The sequence below is a fragment of the Corvus moneduloides genome, chromosome 4, assembly GCF_009650955.1.
Source record: "Corvus moneduloides isolate bCorMon1 chromosome 4, bCorMon1.pri, whole genome shotgun sequence".
Taxonomy (NCBI): domain Eukaryota; kingdom Metazoa; phylum Chordata; class Aves; order Passeriformes; family Corvidae; genus Corvus; species Corvus moneduloides.
The window spans coordinates 73,469,323-73,491,938 of record NC_045479.1 but is presented as its reverse complement, the minus strand read 5'-3'; the positions used below and the strand labels follow the sequence as shown (position 1 = coordinate 73,491,938).

The 22,616-nt window shown below is 48.7% G+C and overlaps 3 protein-coding genes across 8 annotated transcripts in view; 1 reads left to right on the top strand and 2 right to left on the bottom strand.

Moving 5' to 3' along the window:
• Positions 1–153: 153 nt before the first annotated feature.
• On the bottom strand, positions 154–11,072 carry CEP41 (centrosomal protein 41). 2 transcript variants are annotated; one of them, XM_032107362.1, is made up of 11 exons: positions 10,984–11,072; positions 10,607–10,670; positions 9,713–9,760; positions 6,372–6,433; positions 5,584–5,653; positions 5,023–5,149; positions 4,114–4,268; positions 3,787–3,854; positions 2,993–3,107; positions 2,028–2,243; positions 154–1,802 (listed from the first exon to the last, which is right to left on the bottom strand). In XM_032107362.1, exons 1-11 carry the CDS (start codon positions 11,014–11,016, stop codon positions 1,654–1,656), a joined length of 1,107 nt encoding a protein of 368 aa, XP_031963253.1. In that variant the 5' UTR covers positions 11,017–11,072; the 3' UTR covers positions 154–1,653. The 2 variants fall into 2 exon arrangements, with proteins under 2 accessions (XP_031963253.1, XP_031963254.1); XM_032107363.1 differs by lacking the exons at positions 10,607–10,670; positions 10,984–11,072 and adding an exon at positions 8,362–8,609 and having other exon boundaries at positions 9,713–9,748.
• Positions 11,073–11,251: 179 nt separating this feature from the next.
• MEST lies at positions 11,252–20,223 on the top strand. 3 transcript variants are annotated; one of them, XM_032106702.1, is made up of 13 exons: positions 11,283–11,323; positions 11,697–11,768; positions 13,097–13,251; positions 13,741–13,820; positions 14,257–14,334; positions 14,720–14,910; positions 15,104–15,162; positions 15,423–15,463; positions 15,671–15,741; positions 17,657–17,758; positions 18,394–18,470; positions 18,900–18,963; positions 19,364–20,223. In XM_032106702.1, the coding sequence occupies exons 2-13, from the start codon at positions 11,704–11,706 to the stop codon at positions 19,479–19,481; spliced, it is 1,101 nt and encodes a 366-aa protein (XP_031962593.1). In that variant the 5' UTR covers positions 11,283–11,323; positions 11,697–11,703; the 3' UTR covers positions 19,482–20,223. The 3 variants fall into 3 exon arrangements, with proteins under 3 accessions (XP_031962595.1, XP_031962593.1, XP_031962594.1); XM_032106703.1 differs by having other exon boundaries at positions 11,286–11,323; positions 14,720–14,856; XM_032106704.1 differs by lacking the exon at positions 11,697–11,768 and having other exon boundaries at positions 11,252–11,323.
• The window catches only part of COPG2 (COPI coat complex subunit gamma 2), a 19,364-nt gene continuing 16,905 nt past the window's right edge, over positions 20,158–22,616 (bottom strand). For 2 of the 3 annotated variants that reach the window (XM_032106699.1, XM_032106700.1), the window contains 3 exons: positions 21,979–22,117; positions 21,768–21,866; positions 20,158–20,595 (listed from right to left, as the gene is read on the bottom strand). In XM_032106699.1, coding sequence (XP_031962590.1) covers positions 20,465–20,595; positions 21,768–21,866; positions 21,979–22,117 — 369 coding nt within the window. In that variant the 3' untranslated portion in view covers positions 20,158–20,464. Of the gene's footprint in view, positions 20,596–21,284; positions 21,632–21,767; positions 21,867–21,978; positions 22,118–22,616 lie in introns of those variants that run through there. The other variant, XM_032106701.1, reaches the window with a different exon arrangement.

Here is a 22,616-nt window from a genome sequence, read left to right as displayed (position 1 = left end):
ATGGGTTTTAAGGTCCCTTCCCACCCAAACCTTTCTGATTGTATGATCCCTCCTCACCTGCTGCAATCCCTAGGGAATGGGGAGCTGAGCCCACTCCCAGCTTTTCCAGGCTCTCCACAGCTCTCAAAGCTGAAAATAAATCACCCAAGCAGCTGCCATAATTAACATTTTATTAAATTAAACAATTAAACCTCTCAGCCTCTGCAGAGTTTGACTCTGCTCCAACCACCAAGAGTCCAAATCCACACAAATCCATCGAGATGGTGGGAAAGTACATTCAGTCCTTCCTTAGATTCCTTGGATTTGGAGGATCTCAAACGACTCAGGCCAGTTTTGTCCGACTGTTTCACCAGGAGGTTTTCACACAGCACAGAGTAGCCAGGGATTCTGGATCTGTCTCCCACAGCTGGATAGCAAAACCACGATTTTAGCCAATGCAATGACACTTCCAAGAGCTCATGGAGCTGGAAAACTCTATTCCCACAGCAGCAGGATCTTATCAGACTGAAACTGCCAGTCCTGCAATCAGCATTGTCTGATTTCAGACCCAGAGATGCAATAAATGATAAACGTGCTCAGGGATGGCAAGTCTTAAGCTGCCAAACTGGAAATTATGTGCCACTTCTCCTACTTTTTGTCCTTTCACCAGAATGACCCCAAAATCGCCAGTGAATTTTGGGATGTGTTGAAGATTGTCTGCTTCAAAAAGGAAAAACCACTGAATCCAAAAATACACAGAAAGCCCACAAGACCACGATAACCAAAGCTGGAGCAGGCTCAGCAATGCCAGATGGAAAAACTGGAGAGCAGAATCCCTCCACAATCACCTCCAAAGTCTCCCACAGGCAGCTCAGGAAAATCAGAGGATTCCCAGGTTATCCAGAAGCACCAGTTTGAGAAAACTGGGCTACTCAATTTCCAGCAAACCTTCACCCTGCTCATTTCCAGATTCCAGGGCCCTGCTGGGTTTTAGGGACCCTGGTGAGGCAGCAGCAGCAAATTTCCCTTCAGCTACCCTAAACCTTAAAGCAGCTCCTAAAAAAACTCTGGCAAAGGAGTCACTGGAAAAAAAACCTCCAGTTATTCCTCTCCAGCTCACTTTGAAAAAGACACAACTACTCACAAAGTGCCCACGAGCAAACACAACTGTCACAGCACCAACTGGGCAATTCCAGACACATCTTTATTAAAAATACTTCTGTTCATTATCATAATTTATTTTTAAAAACCCCAAAAAACCCTTCCGGGATCTTCTCTCACTTTTGGCAAGCTGCTGAATGTCTTTATCTCTGCTAAAAACACCAAAGGTTGTGCTCACAGATGATTTCTGGCCTATTCACCCTCATGGCTCCAGGCACGGCCCAGGAATGTTCTGGACACAAATTCCTTCAGCTGGACTAAAAGCTTTGTGGAATGGTTGCTACTGGTCCCAGACTTTACTACCAGTTTGCTCCCTCCCCTACAAAACCAGTTCTATCACCTCTGCCCTGCCCTGCCCCTCAAGTGATGCCATTCCTGCTTCCAGGAAACATCATTCCAGCTGCCCAGCCTTACCCGAGCTGCCAATTCTCACCACGGCTGCTTTTCCCTGCCGATTCCCAAAACCACAAACGGGCTGCATTGCTCAGGATTCCCAAAACCTGGATACTCAATTTATTTCCACGGCCTGTTCTGGATGCTGGTCCTGCTGTGAGAGCGGCTGCTCAGGGAGCCCATGTTGCCAGCGGGGCTGGGGAGGCTGGGGTTGCTCCTCACGGATGAGAGCTTGGAATCATGGCTTGAAACACCCCGGGTAAGGCGGCCTGTGGGAAAAACAACCCCAAATCAGAAATTGGTTGCACAGAGGTTGTGGTTGCCCCATCCCTGGATGTGTCCAAGGCCAGGTTGGATGGGCTTGGAACAGCCTGGGATAGGGGAAGGTGTCCCTGCCCATGGCACGGGGTGGAACTGGATGAGGTTTAAGGTCCCTTCCCACCCAAGCATTCCATGATTCCATGGTGAGGTTGCAGCACGTTCTGGAGTCTTACTGGCAGTGTCTGAAGGAACGTGCTCCTCGGCCAGGTAATGCTTTAACTTCTGGAGGTCATCTGCAGAAAATCTCCATTTGTTCTCTGCACGTGTGGGTGGCACCCTGGGCGTCGTTTTCCTGCGGGCAGATCCTGAGGGAGCTGGCACCTGGCAGGACACGGGGAGCGTGCCGGTGATCAACCCCTCTGGGATCTTCTGTGCAAGGACTTTGAGGCCTGCAGGGACACAGATCGCTCGTTATCCCAGCTGGGACGGACCAGTCACAAGGGATTGATGGAGCTGAAGGTCCAGCAAGTTTGGATGGAGAAATGTGGGCAGCAGCAGAGGGGGGAATTCTGCTGCTCTGCCCCGCTCAGGTGAGATCCCGCATGGAGTCCAGCTCTGGGGCCAACATCAGCAGGACCTGGAGCTGCTGGACAGAGTCCAGAGGAATCCATGGAGCTGCTCCCAGGGCTGGAGCCCCTCTGCTCTGGAGCCAGGCTGGGAGAGCTGGGAATGTTCCCCTGGAGAAGGGAAGGATCCAGGGAGAGCTGCGAGCCCCTTGCAGGGCCTCAAGGGGCTCCAGGAGAGCTGCAGAGGGACTGGGGACAGGGGCTGGAGGGCCAGGAGCCAGGGAATGGCTTCCCAGTGCCAGAGGGCAGGGCTGGATGGGAGATTGGGAATTGGGAATTGCTGGCTGGGAGGGTGGGCAGGGGCTGGAATGGAATTCCCAGAGCAGCTGTGGCTGCCCCTGGATCCCTGGCAGTGCCCAAGGCCAGGCTGGACATTGGGGCTGGAGCAGCCTGGCACAGTGGGAGGTGTCCCTGCCCATAGGGCTGGAACTGGATGATCTTTCAGTTTCCTTCCAACCCAAACCATCCCATGATTCCAAGATTCCCCCCCTTCCCATCTCCAGCTCCCACAAGTTGCTCTCCACTCCCCTTTTCCCCGGGAGGTCTCAGGGAGCTCTCCCAGCCCCACGTACCCCCAGATAACATGAAGAGGTTCTCGAAGCCCCTCTCACACATGGTGGTGGCCGCCTGGCTCGCCAAGCGCTCGTCGTTGTCGTACACGATGATGATTTTTCCATGGGCATTTTTCTGCCATGGGAATTGTTAAGGAGTCACTGCTGAACTTAAGAGGATATTGATGCATTTTAGAAAGAAAAAGAGACAAATAAATGGGATTGGGGAGGGAAAAACTCCATACTTGGCTTGCAAGCATCCAGCAGGAATGTTTTCCCTGTGGAATTCTCCATGGCTGAGGCTTGGCAGACACTGGAAGGACCCAGCCTAATTCCCACTGGATCCAGCATTGCTTGAAGATTGCGAATGGCAACAGCACCTTTGTTTACAACCTCCTCTCAGAGTCAACAACCTGGGAATGATCAGCCTAATCCTTCCTAATAATCCTCTGGCTGTCCCCCAGTCCCCATCAAGGTGCTGACAGGAAGCCAAAGGATTTGATGGATGTACCCCTGGAGCAGCCCAGCACTCCAGCAGCAGCAGGAGAGCAGTGCCCAAGTCTGGCTTTACCTTCCAGCAGCCAAAATCCCGAGAAATGCCAAATCCAGGCAGCTCCCACTGGAGTCAAGAGAAGCCTTGAGGAAATAGAATCCAGCACGTGATGAAGGCAGTGGAGCTGCACCAGGTAATTCCACCTCCTGTCCCACCTTCCTTGCAATCCCTAATTTTGCTTGGATAAGCTCCAATTGATTTTTGAGAGCCCCCACCAGCATCCCCCCATGGTTTTCTATGCCAGTTTCCATGCAAAGGATACATATTCCAGAATACTGTTTGTATAGGGATTCATGGTTCTAGACAACGTTGCAATGGGGTAGGAATAAGCTGCAGAAGGGGAAAAAAAAGAGGGAACAATCATCCAGTAGCTGAACACCAACAGCCTGGGACACAACAGCCTTGAGAACCCACTGAGTAAGGGATTAACATCAGCTCAGGCCCCTCATCCCTTCCCAGGAAGGAGGGATGTGCTGGATAAGCGCAGAGAACACCCAGTGATGTCCCACCTGGGGGACAAAATCCAGCTGGAATGTGCCCCAGAGCTGAACATCCATCGCCAGGTGCCTGTGGGATTGTGGCTGCTCACCCCCAACGATGTGGCACTGCTCGTATGCGTCCCGGTCCCGCACGTCCAGCAGCAGGAAGGGGCAGTCGGGATAAGGCTTCTCCTTAGCCTGGGTGTCCTCCTCTTTCTTTGGAGCATCCTTTTCAATGTCCATTTCCCCAACCCCACTGATCACGCTGCAAAGGGAACGGGAGGTTAAGGTGGGAGAGCTCTGAATGTTTCTGTGTCTCTCCAGCAGCTCCAAGGCTGGGGAAGAGCTGGGATAAAGCTTCCTCTTACAGCATCATCCTGGGATCCCTTGACATGGTGGGTTTGGAATTGGACTTATTGTCAATCCCGGAATGGTTTCGGTGGGAAGGGACCTTAAGGGTCTTTTCCAACCCCCTGCCATGGACAGGGACACCTCCCACTATGCCAGGCTGCTCCAAGCCCCAATGTCCAGCCTGGCCTTGGACACTTCCAGGGATCCAGGGGCAGCCCCAGCTGCTCTGGGAATTCCATTCCAGCCCCTGCCCACCCTCCCAGCCAGCAATTCCCAATTCCCAATCTCCCATCCAGCCCTGCCCTCTGGCACTGGGAAGCCATTCCCTGGCTCCTGTCCCTCCATATCCATATAAACACATCATGCACATGACTGAGTTCCCCAGAGCACTGTGTGACTCCCAAAATTCAGGAATGTGGGGACCTGGATGGAATCCCACAGACACATTTCCTCATCAGACCGTCATCAGGTGACAACAATGTTGAGTTCCAGCCTCAAGCCAAACTCATTCCAACAGGAAATCCTGCCAATCCCTTCCCTCTCACCTACAAACCCAGGCTTTAATGAGAACTAGAGCATAAAACCACTTAGTAGCAATTTAAAATCAGCAGCTGGGTTCAAATAATCATCTGCTAAGACAGGAAGAAAACTGTGTTATCCTGAGGCACCTCTGCAGCGTGGAGCGATGGGATTCCCCGGCTCCTGAGTCATTTAGGGACAGGACTGGGCTGGGTGTCCCCTCAGGGCTCCCTTTCCCATTTGTCTCTGCTGCATCTTCACCTGCAGCATCAGCATCTGGGGAGAGAAGAGGGCACGAGGAGTTAAGAAGCTGCAGGAGGTAAACAAGCAGGTTTTAAAGCCAGTTTCTATTCTTGGAAAGAAGAGTGTGACAGCTTTATCTTCATCCTCTTAATACCCAGAGCCTCCTATTCAAAATAATAAAGAGCCCACTGATTTTTTTTTAGGGCTCGAGATCTCATTTGAAAAATCTCAATAAAATAGAATTTTTGACGGGGGTTATGTTGTTACAACAACAAATCTGCCAGCACGAGGCCTTTCCTACTCTTTTTTAGCAGTGGTTCTATTCCCAGCATGGAATTGCTGCAGGCCACAGGTGAAGTTTTGTTTTTCCTCCTGCTGGAGCCCTGCTGCACTGCCAGCTCGGCCACTTCACCCCCTGGCACTGATGCCCAGCTCTTCCCCTTTGTTCCTGCCATAAATGTCATCACCTTGCAGCTTGTGCAGCTCCTCATTTGTCACTTCTAAAGTTTCATTGGACAGAGAGGCGACCTGGATAACCTGCAGGGCACAAAAACAAGAGACACTGATCCCCACATCCTCATGGCAGGGAAACACAGCAGGGATCAGCTTAAGGAAGAACGAGCCAAGGGTTGCTTTTAACAACCCAGGGGAAAAGAAAAAAAAATCACAAGTCTGCAGAATCCCACTCCTTCAACATCTCTGAGTTTAACCTTCCCTTATCTTCTCTCCTGAGAAGACAACTGGTTTTTTTTCTTTTAGTTTTAAGCAGTTTTCTTGAACCAGCACCCCCCAGCTCTTCGTTTCCTGATCAATTTTTCACTTTTTAAATATTATGATTCACTGCTTTGAAACAAAATAATGCACAGAAAGCCTTGAAGTCCCAACCTGCCGACCTTCTGCAGTTAAACCTGGGGTCAGGGAGGGCTTCAGGCTGCGATTACTTGACACAAAACTCAGATTTAGGGGCTGTTTTACACAGCTTTTTTTCTTTTGCAGATGCTTGCAGATCGTTTTAAGTTAACAGACAAATAAAATAAGGGATAAATTTCAAAGATGGAGTCACCACAAACTTTAATTTGTAATTAAAGGCATTTGGCCACTGTGGAAATGAATTATTTGCTTTTATTAAAGGGCAGGAAGAAGCCAAGACAGAATAATTGCACATTAAGGCTAAATAATTACAGAGAAACTTTTATTCCAAGGAAAAATGCTGTTCCTAAAAGGTCTTGGAGGCCAGAGAGGGATCTGTACGTACCAACTGAGCAAAAGTTGTCACCTTCAGCCTTTTAAACAGCTCATCCTTTTTATATCTGTAATCTTCAAACACAAAACAAAGAGGACAAGGTAAATTTTCAGCTCATTCCCAGTTTTTTTAGCCACCAGGTCATAGCTTAATCCCATCTTTTCTCAGAGACTCTTCTGCAGCCAGGCAGGATCTCAGGGCAAGTTTGCACTGAAGGATGAGAGCGGCAAACCTGGAGACTTAGTGAAATGCCAGTCATAAAGAGAGGGTTTAATTAATACCAGTCCTAGAGAGAGGGTTTAATTAACACCAGTTACAAAGGGAAATCTTGTCCAGATATGATGAAGTGGAAGAGGCAGATTTAATTGCTTTTAGACTCCAGTATGAATTTGTGTTTTCCACGGTGCTGGGGAAGGAAGCAGCTCAGGAATTCCCCCTTTTCCTGCTGTTCTTTGGAGCCCACTGGGGTCACAAAGCTCCTTAAACCAAAAGATTCATCTACCTGAGTTTTTAATTTGTGTAAATTACAGCAGAATCAGAGCATGGGGCATCGCATCTTTGCAAACACCAAACTAAACGTGCAGGTTTCATCTGAACAATTAAAAATTCCCAAGTTTTTATACTTTATCTGACAATTAAATTCTGATTTCTACCATTTGCTGACACGGATCTCTCAAGGAATGGATAATTGACACAAGAAACTCGACTAATCGAGTCTTAATGGATTAATTAACACAAGAAACTGGACTAATTGAATCTTAATCCTGAAGACACAGCTTAGGGAGCAAGAAAACTGAGCAGGGCTGCTGGAAGGGCTGGCAAAGATCCAGAGCAGAGATTCCCAGAGCCGAAGGAATGACGGCAAAGTGGGAGGGAGCCTGATCCCATCCTGATCCTAGAGATGCAGAGCAAGGGAAAAACCTCCTGGTGTGAAACAAAAGGTGTTTGGAGGAGGAGAGAGAAGCCAGGATGGCTATCAGTAGGAACATCTTGATATGGAATAACCTCTCCTGGGAAGCAATGGGAGCTTTGTCCTTTGGGAAAGGCAAGGCTAGGAAGGAGCTGGTCCCTCTCCAGCTGTTCAGCTCCGAGGGATAACAACGGAGCACAGGATCTTTGGCAAATCCACCCAGTTAAACAATTCTAAATCCTCTAAAACCATCTGCTGAATGCTCCATTAGCTTAGGGGAGATGAGGGAGAAGGGGGAAGGGCTCCCATGCACATTCCTGCAGCCACGACACAAAAAATTCCCCCGGGATTTGCTTATTTGAGGAAACTCCCAAGCTGAGTTGTGTTTAGAGAAGGAGCCACAGGAATGCTGGAGGCTGAGATCTCTTCCCAACACATTCAGAGTTCCCAAATTCCACATCCCACCCTAAATCATTTTGATTAGGCTACAAAACAAGCACCTGTTTGCTCCTCACAACTTGTCCTAGGAAAAAGGAGCCCCACCAAAATATCCACTGCACATCCAAAGCATGGGGCTGAAGCACAGGAGGTGCAGAAACTGGTTTGCAGGATGAGGAGGTGCAGAAACTGGACTGCAGGATGTCAATTAACTGGGAAATGACCCTCGTGGTTCTTGCAAAACCACTTGGTTTCAAGCCTCAAGCTGAGGTTGTTAAATCCTCCTTTAGCTCCAAAAAAACCAGCAACAATTATCTCCTGTATTTATTTCCCATTTCATCAGCTCAATGACTAAAATTGCCCACCCAAGGCGAAAAAGGAGCCTTTCTGTCATGTCAAATAAACTTCATTTAGAAGGACAAATAAAAGCAGCAAAGCTTGGGAAGTGCTGGATGTATAAAAACACCGGCAAAGCGGAATCGCTGTCGCACACTGCAGCTCCTGGATGGTTCCTTCCCACCTCAAATAAGGATTTTTCATCCCAAAAAAAGCCTCTTTGCCCTAGATCTTGCCTTTGCCACCCAAAATGCCTTCCCAGCAGTTCCCAGAGAGCTCAGAAGTGCTGCTTCCAGCTCCAAAAGCAACCCGACGTACCCGGTCCGGTCCTGGCGGATCCGTTGGAGTTTTCTGACATGGTTTTGCTCGGAATGATTGCGTTTTCCAGGATGGGCTCCTCGGGGCTTTGGAGAGGAGGGCAGCAACACCAGAGAGAAGGAAGAGACTTGGTGTGTGTCCTCAAGTCAATCCTCCCAAGGATGAATCATCGTGGGTGCAGCTCTCTCATTTTTGATGCCGTGGATTTAAATCTCTCACGTTACATAAGGGACAGAGAGGTGCCTGTGCTGGGGATTTAAATCCGTGTCCAAAGGGTGTCATCTATCCCTGAGAAACCAAGGGGGAGAAGTTCCTCCACTCCCTGGGAACACAAGGTGTCCATTCAGCCTGGAGAGAATGACAAAGTTCCTCCCTGGCCTCCAAAAAAAGAGGGAACAAAAGAAGCGCACGGAACAGATCCGCGGCGGAGATTGGAAACCCAGCTGGGCCACCAAACAACATTTTCAGCACAAATAAAAAGTAAAGCAGTGTCCAGCACTGAAATCTCAGTCAAGAGAGCGTTTTGGAAAGCCAAGGTCATTCCTCTTTTGATTTTCCCCCCAAAGACCTGCAGTGTTTGAAAAAAAAAAACCAACCCAAAAACCCAACAAACAAACCACAAACAAAGGCCCATTTTGCACAAATAAATTCCCGTGGCCTCCCTCACAAGGGGGGCACAGAAAGCGGGGCTGAGAACTAAAACTGAGCATTTCAAACCCTAATTAATCCTCATTAATGGAGGTTTCAGTTCAATTCAGGGTTGGGGTTTTTTTTCACCTCCATAAATGCAGCTTTCAGGTTGAAGAGTTTTCCTGGCTCCTTACGTGAGAATAATCTGGAAATAAAGTCACCACTTTGATGGGGGAAATTATTTGAAAAGCCTGGGTTTGGTGGGAAAGCAGAGAAATAAAAATATTTTAGGCTTTCATTAGCCTGAACAACCTAAAGTCTTCAGAATGCCAGCGTTTAGCGATGGTGAAATCAATGGAAACACGAGGAATGAGCTTGGTTTTTTCCTGTCTTGGAGTATTTTGATAGAAATTTAAATTAAATAAAGAGAAAAGAGCTCAAATTGTGACCTAAAAGTGAAATAAAGTCTCAGAAGGAAGCCTGCATCTCCCCAGATGAGTCTAGCCTGGATTTCTTAGCTCAGAGAACTTCCTGTCTGGTTTCAATCCAATAATAAAAACTGCACAAAGAAGGATCTGGAAGATTTCCTGACCTGCCTGCTTGGATTTTTAAATTAAATCTGTGGAGATTTCCAAGGAAAACCTCCTGGGATTCACCCCCTGCTCTTTGAGCTTTGAACCAACCCATTTTTAACCCGTCCTGCTCCTCCCCAGGTACTCACTTCTTTTGATCTCTTCCAGCTTCTCCATGTATTTTGACAAACTATTCCCTGTAACAGAACAAAAAAATCGGTTTATTATGATTACTTATTTATTAGAGGTTTTCTTCGGGCCCATTAAGGCTTACATTTTAATTGCTTTGAAGGAAACAGCTGCTTGTTGTAGATCCTCCTTCACCATTACAATACAAGGCACAAAAAGGCCACGATTTTCCTCTTTTCTCTCAAGGAACGTTGAGCAAAACAGCAAAATCCAAGGACTTGCTGTTCCTTTTCCAGCATTTTGGTGAGGATGCTACAGGCTGGTGTTACTGGATAAAATTCAGCTGCTTTAACAACAAAAAAAACGCCCCCAAAGACACCCCTAAATAATTATTTTGCCTCACAGCCTTGACAAGATACAAGAAAAGTCCATGGACAGGAATTGCAAGACCAGTAATTTCTATGGGAACCACCACAACAGAGCCTGACCCAGTTTAAAGCTATTTTAATCCCTAGTTCTTCTTAAAAAAAAAAAAAATAGAAAATATAAACAAGCTTTAACACAAGAAAGACTTTAAATACGTGGTTATCTACACACAGAGCATCTAACCTCAACTTTCAGGGGATGAACAGGGGTGTGTGAAGATAAACATACATAAATATACACAGCACACATAAATACGCATAAATCTGCATGATTTGTGCTTGATTAAATTTCAGCTTTGAAAGAGAATTGTAAATAGGAAATTTTTATAAGCTGCAAACGTTTGGTGAGACAAATCATCATCACGATGAGAATTCTGTAGAGTTTGGGGTAAATTAGCTCGGGACAGAGGTAATTAAGACATTAATTATACTTTTCTATCATCCTACACCTATTTTTTAGTGTTTTTACCACAGAACAATTTCACTTACCAGTATCCAGACGCGTTTTTATATGTTGATACTTGGGATTCGAGGGGATGCGCCGCGTTAGAAGCTGTTTCAAAATGGAAAAGACGAGAAGCCAAAATTTAAAAAATAAAAAGACACTTTAAAAAAAGCAGAAAAATGAACAGAAAATGCGATTTGAAGGGGTTTAAGAGACAGAAAAATGAGCGAGAAAATCCTGAATCCCCATCTCGGTATTAAACCCCGCTGATTTAAAGCCTTCAAAGCAGCATTTCTCCCGTTTTTTCTCCACACTGAGCTCGCCCGGCTCCAGGAGCTGCAGGAACCATCCCCCCGCGCCTCCCTCGTGTTCCCCCTCGCCGCCCGGAGGGTGTCGGCGAAGGAAAGGCCCCTCACAGCACCTGAGGGTCCCCGAACGCTCCCCGAGCCGACATCGCCCCGCACCGCCGCTCGCCGGCTCCGCCCGTCCCTCACGCGCGGCCGCGCTCCCGCCTCCCCCCCACCCCGCAACTACGCCCTCCGCCATTGGCCGCCCGCCGCGCCCGCAGCCAATCAGAGGCCGCGCACGGGGAAGGGCGCGCGTCGCCCGGCAACGGGAGGGACGCGGCGGGCGGGAAGCGGCGGGGAAGGGGAGGGTGGGAGATGCGCATGCGCGGGGCGGTGGCCGCGCCTCCCCGCCCCGCCCCGCCCCGCCGGGAGAGCGCGATGGCGGCGCGCGCCCGCGGCAGCACCTGAGCGCAGGTGAGAGAGGCGCGCGCGCGCCCGCGGCCACGCCCCCCGCCGGGCGCGCGCTCAGGGAGGGGGCGTGGCCTGAGGGGAGACGGGGTGGGGGTCCGGGGGCGGGGCTCCGATGGGCGTGGCTCATAGAGGGGTGTGGCTCGGGGGCGGGGCTTTTGTGGGTGTGTCCCCTCCCTTTGACTTCCATTGGCTCCCTGAACCACGTTGGGGTCACGCTCCCCCAGACCCCAATGAGCCCGTGACCCGCCCAGAACCCCATGAGTCCATAACACCCCTTCAGACCCTTTATGGATCCGCATCCCCCCCCCCCCCCCCAGCCTCCCAATAACCCCGTGTTCCCCCCTCAAACCCCAAATGGACCCACAATCGCCCTCAGACCCCAAATGAGACCCACGTCCACTCTCAGACCCCAAACCTTTGCTGGTTCTGCCACCCTGGGGATGTGCAGGTTATGGGAATGGGGGAGTTTTGGGGACATGGGGGTGGGTTATGGGAATGGGGGAGTTTTGGGGACATGGGGGTGGGTTATGGGAATGAGGGAGTTTTGGGGACATGGAGGTGGGTTATGGGAATGGGGGAGTTTTGGGGACATGGGGGTGGGTTATGGGAATGGGGGAGTTTTGGGGACATGGAGGTGGGTTATGGGAATGGGGGAGTTTTGGGGACATGGGGGTGGGTTATGGGAATGGGGGAGTTTTGGGGACATGGGGGTGGGTTATGGGAATGGGGGAGTTTTGGGGACATGGGGGTGGGTTATGGGAATGAGGGAGTTTTGGGGACATGGAGGTGGGTTATGGGAATGGGGGAGTTTTGGGGACATGGAGGTGGGTTATGGGAATGAGGGAGTTTTGGGGACATGGAGGTGGGTTATGGGAATGGGGGGTGTTTTGGGGACATGGGGGTGGGTTATGGGAATGGAGTTTTGGGGACATGAGGGTGGGTTATGGGAATGAGGGAGTTTTGGGGACATGGGGGTGGGTTATGGGAATGGGGGAGTTTTGGGGACATGGAGGTGGGTTATGGGAATGAGGGAGTTTTGGGGACATGGGGGTGGGTTATGGGAATGGGGGAGTTTTGGGGACATGGGGGTGGGTTATGGGAATGGGGGAGTTTTGGGGACATGGAGGTGGGTTATGGGAATGGGGGAGTTTTGGGGACATGGAGGTGGGTTATGGGAATGAGGGAGTTTTGGGGACATGGAGGTGGGTTATGGGAATGGGGGAGTTTTGGGGACATGGAGGTGGGTTATGGGAATGGGGGAGTTTTGGGGACATGGAGGTGGGTTATGGGAATGGGGGAGTTTTGGGGACATGGAGGTGGGTTATGGGAATGAGGGAGTTTTGGGGACATGGGGGTGGGTTATGGGAATGGGGGAGTTTTGGGGACATGGGGGTGGGTTATGGGAATGAGGGAGTTTTGGGGACATGGAGGTGGGTTATGGGAATGGGGGAGTTTTGGGGACATGGGGTGGGTTATGGGAATGGGGGAGTTTTGGGGACATGGGGGTGGGTTATGGGAATGGGGGAGTTTTGGGGACGTGGGGGTGGGTTATGGGAATGAGGGAGTTTTGGGGACGTGGGGGTGGGTTATGGGAATGAGGGAGTTTTGGGGACATGGGGGTGGGTTATGGGAATGAGGGAGTTTTGGGGACATGGGGGTGGGTTATGGGAATGAGGGAGTTTTGGGGACATGGGGGTGGTTTCGGGGGACCTGGGGAGCTTTAGGGGAATGCGGGAGTTCCGGAGTGAATCCCGGTGTCCCGGCTGTGTCCTGCAGGATGAAGGAGTGGTGGTTGCAGGTGGGGCTGCTGGGCGTGCCCCTCCTCGCCGTCTACCTGCACATCCCGCCCCCCCAGCTCTCCCCGGCGCTCCGCTCCTGGAAATCCTCCGGAAGCTTCTTCACCTACAAGGACCTGAACATCTTCTACAGAGGTGACGGAGCCCTGGGGACGGGATCATCCCGTGGTGGCCATGGGGATATTCCCAAAAACCTGGGCAAGGTGGTGACAAATCCCTTGCAAAGGCCTCCAAGAGGAGCCGCTGCCTGGATCTGGCAGGGATGGATCAGAACATTTTAACTGGGGTTAAATGGTTCTTGTACCTTGGTGGGAGGGATCCCAAGAGCCTCCGATGGATCCCAGCAAGGAGAAGACACTGGAAACCCTTCTTGCAGCAATGTAGAGGTTGCTGGAATTAATTTGGGCTAATTAAATCCCTGGATTCATCACGGAGCCAGTGAGGTTTCCGAAGAGAACCACTGGGAAGCTGCAGTGGGAATCAAACCCATCCTGGGTTTTGGGGAGCAGGGGGAGAGGTGCCCCCCGGGTGGGTGGATTCCCAGTGGGATGAACGGCAATGCCTCTCCCAGGAGGGAGGAATTTTGGGAAAAGCTGCTCCTGAGGTGTCCCGTTCCCTCGGCAGATTCCAGCGGCGCCGTCGGCAGCTCCGACATCGTGGTGCTCCTCCACGGCTTCCCAACGTCCAGCTACGACTGGAGCAAGGTGAGGGGGTTGGAATCTGGCAGTAAATGCCAGGATTTGCAGCTCCTGGGGATGAGCAGGCAGCACAGCAGGGAGTCAGCCTGGGGTGGGCCATGCTCCAGAGGAGAATTCCCCAGATTTTTCCTTGGGATTCCACCATGCTGCAGGATGTCACCTTGTTCCTCTCCCAGCATGGGATCCAAACTCTTCTCGCATCACCCTTTCCCACAGTCCAGCTCAAAGCGTGAGGAAATCACCCACAGCTATTCCTTGGCTTTTCTGGGGATGGTCTTGCTGTTTAGTGGGAAATTTTGACTTCCTGCTGTTTCCTTGGAGTTGGAATGTTCTCCTGGGGCGGTGGAGAGGAGCATGTCCATCCATGACTGCTCATCACTGCAGATGTTTCCATCCTCTGCTCCCACTGGCTGCTTTGTTAATGCATTTCTCCTCTTCCCAGATCTGGGAAGGGCTGACCCAGCGCTTTCACCGCGTGATTGCCCTGGATTTCCTCGGATTTGGGTTCAGTGACAAGCCTGTGAGTACCCTGGGACGAGGATTTTCATGGTTCCTTTCAGCTCAGCACTCTGGAAAATTGGGTTCTGCCATCCAGTTTCTCCTCCCATTTCCCTCTAGAAAAGGGATAAGTCATTATTATAGTGGAAGGGATGGGGAAGGTTTGTGGTGGACCTTCAGCTGGGTTTGATGGAACTCCAAAACACACCTTGACCCCTTTGGAGCACGGACAATGCTCCCATGGCCTTGTGGACATCACAGGACATCCCGACTGCTGAGTCTGGGGTCACAAGCTGCTGGCTTCCATATTCCAGATTCCCATATTCCTCCCTTGGGGTGTTTATTCCGGAATTTGCGGGCTCCTGGTGGGTCAGGCTCTCATTGGGGCCCCTCTCCCACTGTTGCAGAGGCCCCATGGCTACTCCATCTTCGAGCAGGCCACCATCGTGGAGGGGCTGCTGCGGCACCTCGGGCTCCGGCACCAGAGGATCAACCTCCTGTCCCACGATTACGGGGACACGGTCGCCCAGGAGCTGCTCCACAGGTCCCCGCCACCCCTCCTGCCCTTTGTTGTCTCCATCAAGATGATTCTCAGCAGATAAGTGGAAGGACGTGGCGCAGAATCCCCTTTTCCTTGTGCCTGAGGTGTCTCAGGGCAAATCCGAGGCTCCCATCCGTCCAATTCCCAAAAGAAATGGAGATGATCCTCCACGGTTTGACCTCGTGGTTGGTCATTTCTCGGAGCCTGGAGAGGTTTGGTTGTGTTTCATCTTCTTCTCTGCTGTCCCCAGGTATGAGCACAATAAAACTGGAAGCATCCTGATCAACAGCCTCTGTTTATCCAACGGAGGTAAGGTTTGCACCAGGTGGGATGGGAGGAATGGGGATCCATGGAATGGGGATCCGTGGGATGGGGATCCATGGGATGGGGTGGCCTTCTGATCTCCGTCACCTGAATCCCAAGGATTGCAATCAAGGTGCTGTAATTAACCAGGAGCATCAATCCTGGGGTTCCCTGGGCCACTTCCATGGTACCGTGAAGGGGGAAAAACTGGGACATGTGGAGCAAAACACTTCCCGTGTTCCAAAGGTTCTTTGATGTCCTTCCAGGGATTTTTCCCGAAACACACTACCCCCGCTCCATCCAGAAGGTGAGCTGCTCCTCATTCTAGTCACACTGAATCCCAAAATCCCAAAGAAACCCCCCTTGGAGCGCTGCTGTCGCACCACCGAGGCCCCACGGACACTTTGAGGGGCTGGATTGGGCTGGGAGCCGTGGCAAGAGCTCTCCATGGAGGCAGGATTTATCCATGTGCCCGATGCAAGTAGTGCTGTCTCCTTTTTCCCTTCTTCCCAAGCTCCTCAAGGATGGGGGGTTGCTGTCCCCCATCATCCTGCGGCTGATGAACTTCTTTTTCTTCTCCGGAGGGTGAGTCGGGTCTCGGGGGTGCTGGGCATGATCCATAAGGATGTGAGCCAAGTGGGAAAGGGGCAAGGCAGGAATTGGAAGGAATTCTTGGCTGGGAGGGTGAGGAGACTCTGGGATAGAATTCCTAGAGGAGCCGTGGCTGCCCCTGGATCCCTGGAAGTGTCCAAAGCCAGGCTGGAGCAGCCTGGAAGGTGGGAGGTGGAGCAGCCACGGCAGGGGGTGGCACCGGATGATCCTGAAGTTCCCTTTCAACCCAAGCCATTCCGTGCTTCCATGAGCCAGCGCGGCAGGGATTTGGCAGGGGAGAACATTCCCTGGCACTGTCCCTGGAGAGGTGGCCTTGAGCTCCTGGCCCGTTCCCTCCGCACACTGGCCAAGCCCTTCAGCTTCATGATAAAGCCCACAGCTTTTCCCTGGACACTGAAACCCTCCTGTCCCACAAGCGTTGGAATTCCACATTACAGAGGCAACAAAACCCCTGCACAATCAGGTTGATTTTATAATAATCTGGTTTATTTTAAAAAGCAGATTTATTGATCAGATTTCTTTTTATAGATTATTTTAAGTTGATTATTGTATTTTTTGTTTTATTATGTATCAAATTTATTGATCAGATTTATGTTTTATTAATTTTTGTTTTTATTTTACTATTAATCAGATTTATGTTTTATTATTTACTTTTATTTATTTTATTTTTATTTATCAAATTTATTAATCAGATTTCTTTTTTATTATTTACTTTTATTTATTATTTTATTTTTATTTTTTATTTATCAAATTTATTAATCAGATTTCTTTTTTATTATTTACTTTTATTTATTATTTTATTTTTTATTTATCAAATTTATTAATCAGATTTCTTTTTTATTATTTATTTTCACTTATTATTTTATTTATCAAATTTATTAATCAGATTTCTTTTTTATTATGTACTTTTATTATTTTATTTATCAAATTTATTGATCAGATTTCTTTTTTATTATTTATTTTCATTTTTAAAATTTTTATTTATCGAATTTATTATTCAAATTTTTTTATTATTTACTTTTATTTATTTATATTTATCAAATTTATTAATCAGATTTATGTTTTGTTTACTTTTATTTATTTTTTAAAAATTTTTTTATGTATCAAATTTATTAATCGGATTTCTTTTTTATTGTTTATTTTCACTTATTATTTTATCGAATTTATTAATCAGATTTCTTTTTTATTATGTACTTTTATTTATTATTTTATTTTTTTAATTTATCAAATTTATTAATCAGATTTCTTTATTATGTACTTTTATTTATTTTATTTTTATTTTTTATCAAATTTATTAATCAGATTTCTTTTTTATTATGTACTTTTATTATTTTATTTATCAAAATCATTGATCAGATTTTTTTTATTATTTATTTTCATTTTTTTTATTTATCAAATTTATTATTCAAATTTTTTTATTTTTTACTTTTATTTATTTATATTTATCAAATTTATTAATCAGATTTATGTTTTATTTACTTTTATTTATTTTTAAAAAAATTTTTTATGTATCAAATTTATTAATCGGATTTCTTTTTATTATTTATTTTCATTTATTAATTTTTATTTATCAAATTTATTAATCAGATTTTTTATTATTTACTTTTATTTATTTTATTTTTATTTTATATTTATCAAATTTATTAATTAGATTTCTTTTTTTATAACCAGATATTTTTAGCAGTGTTAAAAACCCTCTTTTTTTCCCCCCAAAAAACAAGCCCTTTGAGGCCATCTAACACTTATCCCCACTTATTTGTGGGACATCTCAGCACTTGGAGTTTCTCATGGAAACTGAAAGTGCTGGAATTTTTTGCCCTCGAGTAGTTTTTGAGTGGTCCCCTGACACAGCTGCTTCCAGGTGGCTCCAAATTCCTTTTCTTTTCAGGCTCGGGGCAGTTTTTGGGCCCTACACGCAGCCCTCGCAGGCGGAATACTGGGATATGTGGACAGCAGTGCAGAATAACGACGGGAATCTCGTTATGGACAGGTACGGTGGCATCAATTCCCTGCTCCGAGGTTCCTGGAGCTCAGCCAGGCTCTGCAGAACTTCCAGCTGCTTCTTTTGGAGTCTGGGATCAACACTGCATCCCAAGAAAGAGCTGGGGGTGATGTCGGAGCAGGGATTCTCTGGGATGGTGCAAGGCAGCGAAATGCAGGTTGGAGTTGGATCTGAGCCTGCACACGGCTGGAGATGTGGAACCTGGGGATTTCTTCTTTGGAAGTCAACGGCTTGGATTTGGGACGGGGGGGGAGGGTTTGGTAATGACTGGAGCTAAAGCTGTGGCAGATCCCCCAGCATTGTCCCAGGAGAGATTTGCCTCTGGATTTGAACCTTCTGGGCCATTCCCAGAAGTCCCAGTCCCAAATCTCCAGCTTGGGAGTTTGGAAGTTTTGTTTTCTCCAGTTTGTGGCTTTTAGAAGGATCTTGGGCTGGTGGCCACAGGTTCAGTTCCTTGTCTCCCCTTCTCCCACTGGGAGAATGGAGTCACTGAGCCCAGGGATGATGTTGTGGTGCTGTTTTCCCATGGGAGATGCAGATCCCACCTGGATCTCACTGCACAGCCCCGGGAGCAAATTCCAGGCTGGGCAGCACCCACTGCATAACAACGAATTTTCCTTCAGTATTTTGCAGTACATAAACCAGAGAAAGAAGCACAGAGAGCGCTGGGTTGGGGCTTTGATGTCTACCTCGGTCCCACGTGAGTAGGAATCCATTCCTTTTGCTCATTGGGATTGTTGGGAATTGCCTCCCTCACTTCCAGGCGCTGGCTCCTTCCAAGCATCAGCCTCTTGTTACTCTGAGCTCAAATCCAGTTTATCAGCAGAGGTAATTCCCTGGTTCATGGCTGGTTCTCCAAGTGCTGCTCCAGGGAAGTTGAGGAGCTTTTCAAGCCCGAAAAGTTGTAACCAGGGAAAAGTTTGGAGTTTGGAGGCTGAACTTGACCCCAGGGCACACCAGCGAGAGCCCGTTCGGAGCTGGTTGGTTCAGTGCTCCACTGGAAGCTTCCCAAGCTTTTTGTGAAGAGGGAACACTCCTGCAGGTCTCCTTGGCATTAATTTAGGGATGTCCTAATTAATGAATCCATTAATTTATGGCTAGAAAAGCTCTGCCTGTGCTTCCCTTGCAGTGCATCTCATCTACGGGCCCCTGGACCCTGTGAATCCACACCCGGAGTTTCTCCAGTTTTACAAGTAAGACAAAAGTGGGAATGTGCAACTGGGGCTTCATCCCAAGGGATATTTTGCCTGGCTATTCCCTCAATTCCATTCTCATGGAGGCTGTTTTTAATTCCCACTGTGACCTGCACAGCCAGGTGATTCAGTCAGAGCAGTTTGGAAGTTGCTTCCACATTTTAGGCACCCAACTCAGGATTTTCAGTGGATCCCATGATCCACTTTAAAACCACAGAGGGAAGATTTGGTACCTGAGGAAGTCTCCCCCTCCAAACTACCCTGAAGGAAATCCAGCCCTTGGAAGTGGTCAGCTGCTCCGGGCTTTTTTTATCCCAAAAATGGGCAGAATCCTGGCTGTGCCATTGGGCTGAGTGTGCTGCAGTTCCTGTGTTTCAGCCTTGCTCCATTTTTCCACCAGGAAGGTGCTTCCCATGTCCACAGTGTCCGTGCTGGATGACCACATCAGCCACTACCCCCAGCTGGAGGATCCCACGGGATTCCTGAATGCTTATCTGAATTTCATCAACTCCTTCTGAGCTGCTGCAGCTCAGTTCTGACCCTCTGCTTCCGAGTCAGGCTTTGGGGGCAGGAAAAACCCCCTTGATTTTATCTCCCACATCCAACACTGCACTCACACCCTCATCCTGGGCTGCCAAACAGAGTTAAATCCTTGGAGCACTGGAAAAATGAGGGGAAAAGCAGGATGCTGACAGCTCTTCCAACCCTCTACTCCCCTTCTTGCCCAGCTTCTGTATTTAGAGAGGCAGGGGTTTAAATTAGCATTAAACGTGTTCCTTCCTTCCATCCTCACCCTGACTTGGGAAGAAACACCAGTTCATCAGCAGGTCCCTCCATCCCCTTCCCTTCCCAGTTTTCCATATGGGATTTTTCCCAATTTGAACCCAGGAAAAGGCTGCCCTGGGGTTTGGTATTACCTGACATAAGGCTCAGAGAATTGAATCTGCCTCAAGAGATGGAGTTTTACCTCTCTCTGTACATTGATTTTTCTGTGTGGAAGAAGAGACAGTCACAAAAACATTGCAAATTTGGAGGTTTGGGGTGGGTTTTAATTGTTTATGTTGGGAATTTAATAGCATCCCTTTAGGAATAAGGGGATTTTGCTTCATAAACAGCCACGATGGGCTATTTTTTCTGTACTGGAGCAGACAGAATTAGAACAAAAAAATTCTATTTTATTAACAGTAATTCATATGAATTCCACCACTTGAACCAGTGTTTATTTTCTGTTAATAAAAAGCAATTTTGACAAAAATCTGATTCCATTTTCTCACCCCCTGCATCTTTTATCTTCCCTGGTTGACTGCAAGTGGCCAGAGATGCCATAAGTTAGGTGGGAATGTGTAAGTGACAACGAGGGAAGGGACTTGGGAATGGCTCAGTACCAGCCAGCCACGAATGGAACATCATACAAAATATTTCCCAAATTGAGGAATAAAAACTACATGCAGAAGGACAGCCAGGAAAAGGAGGAATTCCAGGAATTGCTGTGCTGGAACTCTCAGCCCACGGAAGCCAGGATGACATCGACGGACGTCTCATCCTTGCTCCTGACTGTCACCTGCATGGTCACACCGTCCCCCAGTGCCAGCCTGGACCTCACCAGGACGTCACAGCCACCTCTGTACACACCTGGGACAAAGCAACAGGGACAGGTCACTTTGGGAGAGGCTCAGGGATCCAGTCCTGATCCAGGGACAACGGCTGAGGGCAAGGCAGGTTTGGTCTTCAGCTCTGCACGTGGGTCACAACCCCATGGAATGCTCCAGGCTGGGGGAGAGGGGTTGGAAAGCTGGGAAAGGCCCTGGGGGTGCTGGTGACAGTGGCTGGACATCCCAGGTGGGTAAGAGGCTGATGGCACCTGGGCTATGCCAGCCCCAGTGTGGGGACTGTCCCCTGTGCTGGCCCTGCTGAGGTACCACCTGGAATCCTGAGGGCAGCTCCTGACAGGAGAGACCTGGAAGGGCTGGAGTGTGTCCAGGGAAGGGGCTGGAGCCCCAGGAGCAGCTGAGGGAGCTGGAAAGGGGCTCAGGCTGGAGCAAAGGAGGCTCAGGGGGGACCTTGTGGCTCTGCACAAGTCCCCGACAGGAGGGGGCAGCCGGGGGGGTCGGGCTCTGCTCGCAGGGAACAGGGACAGGAGAGAGGGAACGGCCTCAGGCTGGGCCAGGGGAGGGGCAGGGTGTATTTTAGGGAAAATTTCTCCATGGAAAGGGTGGTCAGGCACTGGCACAGCTGCCCAGAGCAGTGCTGGAGTCCCCATCCCTGTTTGGATTTCAAATTCCTGTGGATGTGGCACTTGGGGACATGGGCAGTGGTGGCCTTGGCAGTGCTGGGAATGGTTGGACTCCATGACCTCAGAGGGCTTTTCCAACTTAAACAATTCCATGATTCTAGAAGAAGTTGTGGGTGCTGCAGAGCAACTCAGGATGTGTCTTTAGCAACAGGAACTTGAGAATAAGATGCTCCCAGAATCACCCTTCTGAGATAAGCTCAGGCAAGGAATTGAATTTGTCTGCTCTGGGAAGTTCTCAAATCAGAGATTCTCCACCATTCCCACAGGTAGAATTCCCTCATTCCAGGAGACACAGAGCTTGGCCTGAGCACGTCCACAACAGAAGGCTCCAAGTTGGCACCAGCTGCATTCAACACACTGGGTCCCTTCACTTTTCTACAGAGAAAAAAAACCCCTTTCCTACAGAGAAAAAACTCCCAAAACAACAGCAGGATCTCCTAAACCATTTCCCTTCATTTAGAAAAATCTGTGGGGCCATGGAAACCTGGAGTTCAGCAGCAGGAACACTTACCAGCCAAGTAGAGGGTGTGAGAATTTTTGTTTTCTGGCACTTTATCTGACCTCTCACAGGGCTGCATGCCCAGGAACTTGATGATGTTATTGACAGCCTCTGCATTCAGAGATTGAAGGAGAAAATGATTCCAGGTAATTATTTATGACACGAAATAAAATCCCAGCATGATTTCCCAGGTGGGTCACCAATAAACGAGGGATTCTCTTACCATCCAGGGTTTTAATGGAACTGAGTGCAAAGGTTTCTTCTTTCTCAAAGTCATCTCCCACCTCTTCCCAGGCAGCTGCAAAGTTGGGTTTTAGAACCTTCTGGAGATGATCAGACACTGTCACCTCCAAGTCTTCCAACTGGGAGGAAAAAAAAAGGGAAATTTTCAGGCCAGTTATGGAAATGATCCTCACCTTGGAAAGGGAAAGAGAGCCCACAGCATTTTGCCAAGACAATTCCTGGTTTTAATTCCAGGAGAACTGTTTAATCACAGCTTCTAAAAAGAGGGAAAATAGTATTTACGGTGGAAACTTTAAAAATATTTACACAAAACATCTGTGAAACTAAAGGAAAGCAGAAAATGAGGCAATCACTAGATGGGCCAAAGCCCTTTACAGCCCCTACTGGGCTTCCATGGAGAGACTTTCTCAGAATCCAGGGAATCCCAGAATGGTTTGGGTGGGAAGGGACATTAAGGATCATCTACAGTGCCACCCCTGCCATGGCAGGGACACCTCCCACTGTGCCAGGCTGCTCCCAGCCCCAATGTCCAGCCTGGCCTTGGCCACTGCCAGGGATCCAGGGGCAGCCCCAGCTGCTCTGGGAATTCCATTCCAGCCCCTGCCCACCCTCCCAGCC